Source organism: Hyperoodon ampullatus (assembly GCF_949752795.1).
Source record: "Hyperoodon ampullatus genome assembly, chromosome: 5".
Taxonomy (NCBI): Eukaryota; Metazoa; Chordata; class Mammalia; order Artiodactyla; family Ziphiidae; genus Hyperoodon; species Hyperoodon ampullatus.
In genome coordinates this window covers 50,465,157-50,479,595 of record NC_136918.1, presented here as the reverse complement: position 1 = coordinate 50,479,595, position 14,439 = coordinate 50,465,157, and the positions used below count along the sequence as shown (strand labels likewise).

General features: G+C 39.6%; 1 protein-coding gene across 7 annotated transcripts in view; it reads right to left on the bottom strand.

The window, feature by feature from the left end:
• PEX5L (peroxisomal biogenesis factor 5 like) overlaps nt 1-14,439 on the bottom strand; it is a gene marked incomplete at its 5' end in the record, with an annotated part of 187,067 nt that overhangs the window by 5,629 nt on the left and 166,999 nt on the right. For all 7 annotated transcript variants that reach the window (XM_079705628.1, XM_079705627.1, XM_079705630.1 and 4 more), the window contains 6 exons: nt 1,592-1,749; nt 2,129-2,294; nt 2,966-3,163; nt 4,475-4,545; nt 7,769-7,912; nt 10,145-10,261. In XM_079705628.1, the coding sequence (XP_079561754.1) occupies nt 1,592-1,749; nt 2,129-2,294; nt 2,966-3,163; nt 4,475-4,545; nt 7,769-7,912; nt 10,145-10,261 (854 nt within the window). The remainder of the gene's footprint in view (nt 1-1,591; nt 1,750-2,128; nt 2,295-2,965; nt 3,164-4,474; nt 4,546-7,768; nt 7,913-10,144; nt 10,262-14,439) is intronic.

Below are 14,439 nucleotides of genomic sequence, written 5' to 3'. Positions count from 1 at the left end.
AATAATAATCATCATGATGATGATGGCAATGGTAACACTCATAATAATAATGCCTACTAGGTATTGAGCATCTGCTCTGAGCTAGGCAATTACATTTAACCTGCACAATAATCCTGCAAGGGGGATTCCCTGGTGGCACACTGGTTAAGAATCCACCTGCCGATGCAGGGTTCAAGCCCTGGTCCAGGAAGATCCCACATGCCGCAGAGCAACAAAGTCCGTGTGCCACAACTACTGAGCTTGCGCTCTAGAGCCTTCGAGCCATAGCTACTGAAGCCCACGTGCCAAGAGCCCATGCTCCGCAACAAGAGAAGCCCGCACACCGCAACAAAGAGTAGCCCCCGCTCGCGGCAACTAGAGAAAGCCCATGCACAGCAACGAAGACCCAGTGCAGCCAAAAATAAATAAATAAATAAATTTATTTTAAAAAATAATAATCCTGCAAGATAGATACTATTACCTCTTTGTTTTTATGCAAGTGAAGAAACTGAGCCTCAAAGTTATATGCCCAGAGTTATAAAACCAGTAAATGGCAGAGCTATGATTTGAACCCAAGTCTGTTTGATCCTAAGAGCCTGGCTCTTTCTGAGAATGAGAAAGGGTTTACATTTTTTGTGGAGTTTAAAACTAACATTAATTTCTCTCTTTTGTTTTCCAATTATGAAAGTAATACCTGGTTTAGAAAATAGAAAAAAATAGGAAAAGAAAGAAGAAAAAAATCACCCAAACTTTTGGTCATTTATGGTCCATGTTGATGGGGAACAGACAGAGGATATAGACCTGAATGATAATGAGGAGGTCAAGAGAGGAGGAGAAAGACATTTCAAACTCTAAACCCACCATTTAAAAATCTGTTCCTTTTTCTTTTAATAACTAACTTTACTGGTAAATTAGGTTTAGAACAGTGGTCCCCAACCTTTTTGGCACCAGGGACCAGCTTCGTAGAAGACAATTTTTCCACAGCCGGGGGTGGGGAGATGGCGGTGATGCGGGCAGTGACGCGGGTGATGGGGCAGCAGATGAAGCTTCGCTCTCGCTCACCCACCACGCACTTCCTGCTGTGTGGCCCGGTTCCCTACAGGCTGCAGACCCATACTGGTCTGCAGCCCGGGGGTTGGGGACCCCTGGTTTAGAAAACCTGAATTCTTGGTTGTGCTTTGCCAAAAACTGGCCTTGAGACCCTCTTGAGTCATTCTGCTGGGTTCCCTTGTTCCCACCCTGCCATGGTTCTTTTCTTCCTTACCTGGGAAATGAAGGGTTGAACTGCTCATGTTTCTCAAAGAGTTGCCCTTGGCGGTGTTAAAAACCCAGATGACTTATCCTAAGCCCCAGTCAATCAAAATCTCTGGGAGAGGGGCCTGGGAATGTACATTTCACAAGATGCCCCAATGATTGCTGATCTCTAAAGATTAAGCAACAGGGAGGCAGGCAGTTCCTGTTTCAACATCCCTCAGGATCTGAAGGTTTGAAACTTACTCTTAACAAGAGGAGATTACAAAAGGAGGTATTTTTACTGGGAAACAACTTTTCAGATTATTTAACCTCAGCCCTGAGCGTGGCTCTTGGTTGTTAGCCTGCTGCCATACTTCACCTGTAGGCGCCCAGGTTGATGCAGCTTATCCCCAGGTTGTATCTGGACCGGATGAAGCCTGGCTGAATCTCCAGCGCTCGTGTGTAGGCCTCCACAGCTTCCTCGCTGCGGTCTCCGTTTGCCAAGGTCGCCCCAAGGCGGTTCCATAATGAATAGTCCTGATGACAAAATTAGAGCTAACAACCCGTACAAGCCACAATGACAGAGTATTCCCCTGCTCCCTGCTGAAAGATGATAGCTAAAACTATATCCAATGCTCATGGACAAGGACCATGACAGGTGAATTACTCAAAAATCTTTATGGACAACCCTCTGAAATGACTTTCATTCATCAAAGAGCAGCTCTATTTGATGCTGTCAGGCAAATCATGTTTCTATTTTAGGTATCTAAGTATTAACAGCCACTGTAGCATATCAGTACTGATCACTTTAAACCATTGGATGCAGGGAAATAAAGTGCAGCAGAAATGTACAAAATGTAGCCTGTGAAAACTTATTTTTAACAGAGAATCTTATGGTTTCTTGCTGTGCACTTACCTCTGGCCGAACAGTTAAGGCAGCATTAAATGCATCTATTGCTCTATTAAATTCTCCACTCAGGTGGAACAGTACCCCCAGACCTGTCTGTAGGTCTGGGTCGATCATATCTCCATTTTGGTGGGCAGCTTCTAGATATAATTCCTTCACTCCTTCCAGAACAGAGCTACAAAGGAAACAAGTTAGATTTGTAATCCAAATAGTCTGAACATAAGTGACTTACTAGTATGTTTGTTGTTCCAGGAGAACAGACTGGAAAAATCTTGCTTAAAATATCTTAGCTTAATGAGAGGACTATTAATATTGTAGATTAAAAAATACCTGCTGATTTTCACGAAATACGTTGTTGTACACAGATAAGACTGTGCTAAGTAAGGTCTTGATGAGGAGAGTTCCATGGACCCTATGATGCCAATGTAGAAAACCCCAGAGCTAAGTTTCCCAAGGCTTGAGTGAGAATTTAACATCATGATTTATTGCTGATAGAAACAAAATTCCCAGAAGAAAGGACTTTCCTTTTTCCCCCACACCTAATTCTCAGGCTTTATAAAACTTGGCACATTGGTATTTATTATAACTTATTTTAGGTTAATTATATGTCCAGAGCATTTAGCTTTGAAATATGGTACTCAGATAAATGTCTGGGAGTATCCACAATGTAGGTCATTTGTCCAAAGTTTGGCTCTGGTCTCAGCATCAATCTTTTAGGTCAGTGCTGCTCTTCCAGCAGAATGCTGTCCTACAAACCATCCTGAAATGGGTGGTGGTGGGGACCGAGGCTCATTAGTTGCCCTGAAGGTGACTGTGTACACGGATGTAATTTAATGAGAAGGATACCTATCAACGGGAGACTTAGACATCCGCCGGGTGAGGCCTGGAGATCCCTTCTTGCTCTTCACAAGGTATTTGTACTTTGGATTTTGCTTAATCCAATTCTTTAAAGCTTCACAGGCATCCTGCTGATGTCCGGTGTTAGTGTAACTCACAGCCAAAGCCATCAAAGCTTTCAAGTTGTTGGGCTGCAATTCTAAGCACCTGAAAGAAGGCAAAATAAAAGCAAATTTCAGATTTTTTTTGGAGCCAGAGTCTGAACAGTTCTTTAGAAAATTTGAGGTCTCTATTGATTAAATGGTGCAAAAACATTGCTAAGTTTGTGTTGTCTCTGGAAATACCATATTTATCTACATGAAAATTGGGACCTCTGCACATTTTTAAGAAAGTTAAAACTCAGCCTGATTAGTGCTAGATTTGGTAATTTTAATGAAATGGTTTAAAAACTATAGAAAATGAGGCTAATCCTGCATATAATTTATTAGTAATTAGTTTATCTAATGAGAAGTAGGGAATATCACTATTTTAATGCTGATCTACTATCAACATATTAAATGTATCTTGTCCACAAAGCAAACTGACTTGAACTAAATTTGGATGTTAAGAAATGAAAGACTGTACAGTGTTTCATAAAGGAGAGGGAAATTCCCCATGTTTCAACTACTAATGTGGGTTTAGGAGGCACAGGCTATAGCTGCTCCTCCTCATGCTACCCCACTGTCCGCTGGCAAGGGCTTTTCAAACTTTGATGCACATGAGAATCATCTGGGGATCTGGTAAAATGCAGATTCTGATCTAATAGGCCTGGGGGTGGGGGCAGCCTGAGGTTGTGCAGGTACGACAAGCTCCCAGGTGATGATGATGCTGGTGATCTGTGGATAAGACTTTGCTTAGCAAGCCCTAGAGAGAACCTATATCAGTTCTTTAGGAAGAGATTACATATATATGGATGTATAATAAATATACATTTATTTATTTATAAGAAAGAGTAGGGAAAGTGAAAGTCTATTTGGTAGGGGCTATTTTCCCAGGGTTTAAATAGGGGCTCTAATCAAGTAAGATGTGATGCTACACCCACCAAAGTAGTCTAGAACTTTAGTCAGGGGCTCAGGATGCTGAAACTATCTCAGGAGATTCTCCATAGACACACGGAACTAAAATTACATTGAGATTATTTTGAGTATGTTTTTCCTGAAGAAAACTTTCAGATGCCACAAAAGGCTAGAAAGCTAAAAAGAACTATTGATTCAGTGAGTCTACTTTATGACTGCTTTTGACATACTCTTTTGTGCCAATGAAGGCCAATTTGTAGTTGGTAAAACACTGCGATTTAAGAACACGATTTCTTCATAAATTGTTTTCCAGAGCTCAATGGAAGTAATATGTGGCATCTTGGCACTTATCCTGGTCACATTTTTACAGTGTACTTAAGGGTCAAAGGACGAATCTGAAACCACAGGAAGTCCATTAACAAGTGTCCACCAGGCCCATGATTTTGCACTTAGCTTCATCTACCTCTGGAGGGCGACAATAGCTGCTTGTTCATTTTCATTCTCTGCCTGGGTTATCCCGAGGAACTGCCATGCCTACAAAAAACAACTGATGTCAATATTACAAGAGAAAGCAGAATCACTCATGTGCTTTAGTTGGTTCATTTACATGTGACAGATCCCTCTGTGCAGAGCAGCCTGTCTCGGTTGTGAGAGTCTTGTAAAAGGGAAAAACATCACATGCATTTCTTCATTCAAACTCTCTTTTGACATCTGGGTCAAGATTCTCTGTCATTATTTACAAACTCTAAGTATTTATTTTCTCCTGTGGCTCATGGAAACCTCTGAGTTTCTGAGATTTCATGATATTAGTTATCTTAAAAGCAAAAGATAAATATATAAAACGATGCATCTATCAGGAAAAGAGGTAGAAAAATAACTCAGAAATGTAGCTAAATAGTCTAAAGTTTACAATAAGGAAACTCAAGATGTACAAAATAGAATTAGTTTGTATAAATGAAAGTCAAGCAGTTATTATAAGAGGTAACAGGAAATTTAGGAACTAGGGGAAACAAAACGAACCCCGCTACAATGTGTTCACCACTTAATATAATCATTGTTAAAAAGCATAAAACACATATAAAATGCAATATAATATAATTTTATAGCCTACATTTATACTTTATATTACATTATCAGCACTTTCATGTTTTTATAAAATCTCCCTTATATTTTTTAATTTAAATTTTGTTAAACGGATATCCCATTATTCCCTCAACCAATTCCCTTGTTGCTCTACGTTGTTTCTAATCCTTTGCAATGGTCAATAATGTGAAGAATATCTTCAAACAGATAACGTTTTCTGCATCTGGAATGAAAATTTTTAATATAAAATATTTCTACGTATATACTTATAAGAACAGTAATTCTCACACCATTACAAGCGCAATACGCATCAACAAAACCTCTCATTACACACATTGTCCTCAGATTTGCTGGGGGTGTATCAGTCTTAGGGATTTTAAAAGGTTTGCATAACTCTCTTCTTTGAGAAGCAATGCTATGAACATTTAAAAACAGAACTCTATGAAAACATAGGAAGTCATCTTAAAGTGCTGTAAAAATTGTATTGGCTTTTTCCCTCATGGGTTATTATTACACATACCATACAAACTCATAAAAAATACTGAGTATTTCTCCCCCCAGAATATCAGTGATTCTTTTAAATCTTTCAAACATATACAGAGCAGCTTCTAATTTGATTTCACCTTTCATACATCTTAGAATGCTTCTTAAGAAAAGATTGATGAAACAGTCTTTCTCTGGGGGCTTCTTCCTAGCCTTTGGGTGTGGTGTCATTTTCACCATTCACAGATCGTCCATTATCTTAGCGTTGGGCTCTCCATCGATTGAGAAGCCCTGAGTCCTGGTCTAGGATCCATCAGTACCAAGTGTCCTCATTTTCTCAGTTATGAGCCTGGGATAATAATGTATACCTTTTTATTAAACTTCCCAGGGTTGTTACGTCAAATGATATAATATATATGAAAACACATAGCACTTAGAAATGTAAGATGACACTATTTTTTTGGGAGGGTTGTAGTTTCCTCTTAACGCAATGACTTTCTCTTCTACATTGATATTTAGATCTTTTAAAAATTCCAATATTTTGGTTCAGAATTCCAACTCTCAATTCAATCTCATTTCACTGTCAACATTTTGACTAACAAGATACTAGGCACTTTAAGTAGTATTAATAATTAGTTTACTTGTTCTTTCTATGCAAACTAAGTACAACCACTAATAACGATAAAGGCTAAATACTGATGTGCCACGCACTAAACTGGGCATTTTATTTGTATGAACTTATCCTCACGACACCCAATGAGATAGTTATAATTGTGATTTCCATTTTACATGTGAGGAAACTGAACCTTAGAGGGTTTAAATAGCTTGTCCCAGATCACGTGGCTCATGGCTAACAAGTGGTAGAGCAGGGATTTGAACCCACATGGTTAGGATAGCAGAGCCCAGAGGCTTAACCACTGTTCTGTACTGCCTTCTCAGCACTGCATATATAATACATTTCTGCAAACTCCTCTGGGAATATCCCCCTATAAGATGTTTCCTGAAAATTACAAACTAAAAAAGAAGCTTTGATACCTGCCAGTGTCTTATTACAGACCTTTGCAGTTTGGGAAAATTAGTGGACCAAGATAAAATTGCAGAAGCCTCTTCGGTGTCTCCCAGTCTCCATCTCCACTCGCACTTCATGTCTCAGAGAAAGGGGCTTTTCTAACATGTGAATCTGACTGTGTCCCATAGTGGTTCCCCATGGCTTTCAGGATGAAGTTCAACTCTTGGCTACCTCTTCTTCCCCCCTCTCCTGCCACTGTCTCCTCCCCTCTCACCATGGATCCAATGTTTCCTGTCCCTCTGCCCACCCACAAACCATTCCCTCTTAACAACAGCTGGACTCCCCTGCAGTTTTTAATCCTCTCTCCCTCAAAATTCAGCTTTGGATTCACTTGGAGGGGAAGGCTGGGTCAGAACCCTTGCTCTCGGCTCTCCTGTGCGTACTCTGACACTGCATTTATTACACTACATTGATTTATTTACTTGTCTTCCAGATAGATCACAAATCTGTCCTTTCAACTGGTCCATTTTTTCTACCTCTTCAATACTTTAGGACTTCCCTGGTGGCACAGTGGTTAAGAATCTGCCTGCCAATGCAGGGGACACGGGTTCGAACCCTGCTCCAGGAAGATCCCACATGCCGCAGAGCATCTAAACCCGTGAGCCACAACTGCTGAAGTCCAGGTGCCTAGAGCCCATGCTCTGCAATAAGAAAAGCCACCGCAATGAGAAGCCCGTGCACCGCAACGAAGACCCAATGCAGCCAAAAATAAAAATAAATAAATAAATTTATAAAAAAACAAAATTTAAGCCAATGCCTGGCACAATTCTCGGGACATAATATGTGCTCAATAAATGCTGAGTGAGTAAATCAAGGGTGAGATATGTTGTGGCTCTAGACCCAGACAAAATCATACTCTGCTCCATGAAAACTACTGCTGAGCCTCTAGGTTGGCAGTTTTGGTTTTTCGTTTCTTGTCTCCACCTTTTATTTTTGGACACTGTAGACACTGCAGATTTGGTTAGAAAATAGGTACCTATTTGTAACTTTCAAACACATATCAGGCTTAGCCACGTTAACTCCTTTGGGAAACTTTACTTGATGAAAATGCCACCTAGCAGAACTCTCTGTCACCCTCTGTCCGCCCCCTTCCAAGCCCAGCAGGATGAAGGGAAATGACACCTCTGCATCTCCAGGGTCCTGAAGAATTGCTGCCTCCATGAACAAGATGGTAACTGGCAGGTCCCCTTCCTTCAGCCTTTTTAAGCCTTCTTCAAATGCTCCAGGCCAGTCCTTGAAGGGGTTTTCAGTGTGAAAGTAATATCCCTACAACACAGAGGGGCCAACACAGATCCATTGATTTCACTCTTGTTATATTCAGTCAGTTCTTTTTGAATTTGAATTCAATTAATTTTATTTAAATTATTTGATTAATTTCAATTAAGTATAAATTGCTGTTTTTCCCCTTATTTTGACTGTGGTACATTTTCATTGTGTAAATGTTAGATAATCTTATTTTGTTATCGAATAATATGAAAAGAAACAAAAAGTTACTTATAATGTCATGACTTAAATATGATCACTGCTAATATTTTGGAGTTTGTTTTCCTTCTGGTATTTCTTTTGTTCTTTTTGTTTTAGCCACTTCCCCACAAGATTTTTAAAATACTGACTTTTGGGACATATTTTTGCTAAGTGCTGCCACTCACTTCCTTGAAATGTTAATACCACATACTGTACATCTGTTTATATACAGTGGCCCTTTGGAGGGCTACAAACCATTGTAATATCTAAGATTTTTTTCACCTTTTACTCCTCAAACCAGTTTTTGTCCCACTGGGGGGCTGTATCTCTCCACTGAGAATGTATGCTTTAAAGTTACGATCTTTTATTGCAAAAATTTAAACAATACAGAATGTACAAATAATCTTCTAGTATTTTTCTGAGTATATAAGTTAAATAAGTTCATACTATATATGCAGGTTTGTAGCTTACGCCCCACTTAATTTTAGTTATTAAAGTTATTTATATTATGCTAAAAATTAATCAATCCTCTTTTGATGGACATTCAGGTTACTGCCAATTTTTTTTGTTGTTATCATAAATAAAGCTACAGTGAAAGTCTCATGCTCAAATCTTTGTCTGCATGTGATTATTACCTTAGGATAGACTTCTAGAAGGATTTATTATGCTAAGGGCTATGAACTATTTTGAGACCCTTGATATATGTAGCTGAATTGTTTTTGAGAAAGTATGTCCTGACAGACTCTCATAAGAAGTATCAGAGATATTATTTGTTGCAACCTTAGTAGCAGAGATTGTCATAAAATCCTTCCAAATTGATAGATACAAATAAGCTAGTCTGTTGTTGATGCTACTAAGGTTTTTAAATACATCAAATGGAGACCTTCACTCTCCATAGGTGCTTAGAAAGACAAAACTCTTTGTCAAAATCCATAGGGTATGACCAGTTTATGTAGTGGTGTTAGGGATATGGGGCCCTGGGAGTGGGGAGCTCTGTCTGGTGCATGGATTACAGCCCAGAGACTGATGTTCTGCATCAATGTTCTCTCTTCTCACTCTCGATTTCTTTGTGGAAAATTAACCTAATTAGTTTTAATGAGATGGTTGATCTGATTTTATGAGATTTTTGCCTCACCTATTGTGGAACAGAGAATACTGGAAGGAGAAAGACATTTCAATGACTACATAGATTGCTAATCCCATAAGATCAGAGACTATTCATCATAGTCCCCAGTATCTAGAGCAAACAGTAAAATTTGTTGGGTTGGACTAAATAACATGGAAGGTATCCAGAACTGAGTATGACTGAGAATTCCTCTACCACAAAACATAACATAAACATTTATATATTTATGTTTCCCCTGTGAAAGAAAATTCAATCTTTCCATCTCTTTCTTTCAAGTCATGTAAACTTATTTCTCAAGTATTTTTTTTTCCAAGTGCCTTTAAAAGCATAAATCCTAGAGCAACTGGGACTTCATGGGTAATTTGACTGGCTGTTGACTGTACTCACATATTTTCTGGGGCTCTTCTCAGGGGAATATCTCTGAGGGATCCCCTTGGGACCTGACCTGGTTGTGTGAAGTGTATCTTTTCCACTTTTCCACTTTTCTTTGCTAGCTGCATAAAGACCACCTGTGAAATACATCCCTAAGTCCCCCTTTTCACCCCCCTGCCCACTGATATCACTTCTGTCAGCTTACTGACGAGGTTCAGGCATTGTGGGATTAGCCCAGTTCTTGTTCTAACCTGCCCTCAATGTTAGTTCAGTAACTGGCCAAGCTCTGGTTGGCTGCCAAACTGTCTTAACATTGACAAAAAAATAAGGGTATTCCATTCCAGCTTTGCTGCCTTCACACGTTGGAAGATTACATTATTTTCATGTGCCAGAATTTCTTATAGGTCAGATTGACATGAAATTGTCTGTTTAATTCTTGGATTTTTTTCACAAAATAGTTATCAACTAATTTATAAAAATATGATCCACAGAGGTTGAGAAAATTGGTCAGCATATGTAAGAAGAGAAATGATCACCTTCTCGCTAGCTGAGATTGTAACCTGGTTCTGGGCTTCTTGGTTCTCCGATATCCAGTTCCTCCGGGCCATTTCTTCCCATTCTGCTTGCATCTTATCCCAAAACTCTGTATCTGACTAGGAGACAGGAAAAATGAAGCGAGATAGATTTAAGAACATGCTATATAATTTGGTTTATTTCCAGAGAGACAGTTTTCCTCATAGATAAAAATGAGTTCTGAGGAGGAATAAAGTGTTCAAACTGGCCACATCCAATGATACTCATGGTTGAAGAGCTTCTGGAGGGCACTCAGTGCTCAAAGTGTCGAACTAGATTAGTTCTTTCTCCAGGAGGAAAATAGTTACCATCTGAGGAACCAGGATCACATAAACCAAATTCAGCTATAAATCCATTCCTTGAACAGTTTCAAGTGTGGGTACCAGGCACACATTTTAGGAAGGGCAGTCTCTCCTAGAGCTGCTCCTAGGCTATAAGGAACTAGAGCAACTGCTTTGGGACTGGCTGGGCAATGACTTGGGGAGGCAGCTGGCCATGGACAAGGGAAAGCAATATTGGTTGATCCTACTTTTGCCAAGCACTGTGTTAGGAGAAAACTGAGTCTAGAGGGTTATGGTCATAAAGCTGGGATTGCACAGGATCTGAACCACAGTCTCGATTCTAAGCTCATGCTCATCACCTTATGGCAAACGTGGCTTCCTGGTACTAAAGAATGAAGGAGAACAGCTTTGGGTGTGAACTCGACTGAGACCTCTTCAAGGTATGTATGTATGTATGTATGTACATTTATTTTTGGCTGTGTTGGGTCTTGGTTGCTGCGATCTGACTTTCTCTAGTTGCAGCGAGCGTGGGCTACTCTTCGTTGTGCTGCACGGGCTTCTCATTGCAGTGGCTTCTCTTGTTGCGGAACATGGGCTCTCGGCACACGGGCTTCAGTAGTTGTGGCACGTGGGCTCAGCAGTTGTGGCTCACGGGCTTAGTTGCTCCGCAGCCTGTGGGATCTTCCCGGACCAGAGCTCGAACCTGCGTCCCCTGCATTGGCAGGCGGATTCCCAACCACTGCGCCACCAGTGAAGCCCTTCAAGGTCTTTTCTATGGCAGGATGATTTTTTGAAAAATACTGCTTTGTGTTTTCCTCTTTATAACTTTCAAGTCTTCCAAAAGGGAAACCAGGCCATTAGCTCTCCTTTACTTTAGGGGAAGTATGTGTTCCTGGACTGAGGCAGAATTTTTCTTCAAGATCTGTCCCTGGTTGGCTTCTACTTTACTAAGCCTGAAGAGAGTACTTGAGGTGTTCTGGGGGTGGGGGAGGAAAAAGAGGCAAGTATCATAAAGAACTTGAGAGGAGGGGGAATTTGCAGGGGCAGGAAAAGAGAAGGAGGGTGGTGGGTTCTGAGAGGAGTGGGAGATGATGCTTAGGTTTTAGGTATTTCCCTGGCAAATTGGCCTGACATCCGAGAGGATGACAGAGGGTGTGCTAGGAACTCTGATCCTCATATGGCAGAGAAATAGAGAGAAACTGGATTTTGAGGAATCACTTGGGGCTTGGTTGGCTGTTAGCAGTCAGCATGACAGACAAGAGGATGGAGGCTCTGTCCTTGTTTTCTGGCACCACATAAGCCTTCCATATTTGGTGCCTAAGACTGTTACCTGCCGGTTTGGTAAAAGAGATGCTTGGAAACCACTTTATTTTCCTTAAAGAAAACAAAGAAATGGGTATTCCTTGAACACCTGAGTCTGGGACTGAGATCCAATTTCTCTGCAAATCTCAATTTCTGTGATTCTAGATTCTGTGACTTGTTGACATCCAATCAAAGGTTGTTCTTTATCTTTTAATCCTCCCAGTCTCACCCTCTACTCCACCCCCAGGCCTGGGTGCTGGTTGTTCTGTGGTGGGACCTCTTCTTCAAAGTTGCTCTGAATGATAATTATAAGCTTATTTCTTCTGAATACACACATGCAGGGAAAAAGGGCCAGCCCAATGTGATTAATCCCGGGCTACTAAGTAATAAATAGTACTTTTTGTTCTCCTTCTTTATTATGTCCAGAATACTTATTCCTACCCCAGATATGGGTCCTGTCACTTCAGTAGAGGCCTTCCCTCAACAAAGGCTCAGGACAGCAGGCATCTTGATAATCTGTGTCTGATATGCTAGAAGTCCATGGAATGGATACCACTTATCCAGGTTAAGGTTAGGAATAAAGTTCAAAATTTCTTTTTCAAAGAGTCTTTCTAGTAGAACACCAAATTGTGCCAACAGAATGATCTCAGATATACAACAGCTAAATAAAACACTAGAAGGAGATATCCTACCATGTTAGGAGTAACCTGTCTTTGAATGAAGGGATGACGGGTGATGTTTTTCTCACTTTTTTTGCTCTTCTGTACTTCGTGAATTTTCTGTATTTTTTTTATAATTTAAGAAAGGTTAAAAAGTAATAAAAAGAAAAATTATCTTTCCCTTTTAAAATACCAGGAAACCTGCACATTTAGATACTGAGGAGATGCTTTCTTGAATAGCTTTTTAAAAATGCAGGTTGAGCTTGTCTGCATAGAAACAAAGAGAAATCTATCAAGTGAATTTCATAATGTTTACTGACTTTCTGAAGCCCCATGATGGGTGATGTGAAATGCCAACAACTTCAAGTACTTTCTAAGGTAGTTAAGTTCCCTTAGTGAGATTCCTTGGAATCTAAAGCTATTACAAGTCTTTTGAATGAAAGAATGAGGAAGATTTTGTAATGTGTACATCTCCATTACAAAAGTCACCTTTTTCCTGCAGTTTCAAATTAGAGCAGTAGATGAATAAATAAGACTGCTGTGGAAAGAGAACCTCAGTTGAGGTGGAGCTGTCAGGCCCTAATTTCATGAGATACACCAGGACTGACTGTTACCACTTAGAATAAGTTCTGCTGACTAATTAAAGTGCACCGCACAGTTTCATTTAATTACAGAAGACTACTTTTAGCACAATCAATTTTCATCTGGTCTCAGAATCCAGACTTCATTCACATAAGTGCAATTAACACTGCTTCTTTTCTATTCCTAATCAATTTCAGAGAAACCTGAAACATATTTGAATTTTAAACATTTTAGACATGAGGGAGGAGATTTTACATATTGATGATTTTCTTAGCTGTTCTGGGATACTGGTGGATTGGTTTTTACACTCTCTAGGTAAATTATCTGCTTACACCAGAAACAAGCTATTGTTTGCAATCCATTTTCATTTTTAAAATAGCTTTCTGATTACAACAATGGTAGATATTCATTAAAAACTTGGGCTGTGCAGTATGATGGTTAAGAACAGACACTTTCTCCTCATATGACCCTGGGAACAAATTCTAGCTCCATCATTGGCCTTCTGCAAGTCCCTTAATATCCCCAGGTCTCATTTTCCTTATCCTTGAAATGAAGATAGACTAGTGGTCTTGGTTAGTCATTATTAGGACTAAAAGAGAACGTGTGTCTGTGGCATAAAGCACATGGTAAATGCTCAGTAAACGTAGGTGTGCTTACTAGTGCTTTTGTACCACTGAGAAAAATATAAAGAATGAAACAAAAATCGCCCATAATCTCAAAGCTCAAATACACATCTGTGAGTATTTGGTGTTTTAATTTTCTGTATATATCAGTACATACTCTCTTCTAGATACCTTTCCCCTCTTCAGTTAAATTTTTCCTTTCTGCCTAATTATTCAAAAATAAGAGCAAGATTAAGAAGATTATTGCAAAAATGGACTGTTATGTGGCAATTAAAATGGTATTTATGAAGAGTTTATTACAACATGGAATAGGCCTTGATTTATAATGTTCCTTGATATGTAGTATGATTACAATGATAGAAAACAAGTAATGTGTGAGGAAAAAAAGACTATAGAGAAATAAATGCACCCATGGTACTGAGTTCATGAGTTGGGATTATGAGGAATTTGCCCCATCACCTTCCCTTGTACTTTTCAGCATTTCCCAAATCTTGTATTGCTAGCATGTATTATTTTAGTGAAAAAGTAAGATTTGCTTAAAATAAGCTTACATCTTTTCAGTTTCAATTCCTCCATGACGTTTTCTCCAAAGACCCTACACTACAGCAATCTCTTACCTCTCTGAATTCCAATACCGATATTCTCGATCAGTCGTTTGGAAGAAAAGAGGTATGTGCTAGCAGCTGCCATTATCTCTGTGAACTTGAGCAAGTCATTTAAACCCATCTGTACATTATTTTTTATCATTTGTAAAGTGAGAAGACTGAGCTCATTCGATAATAGCTCAGGCTTCTTTGTCTGTGCAGATTAA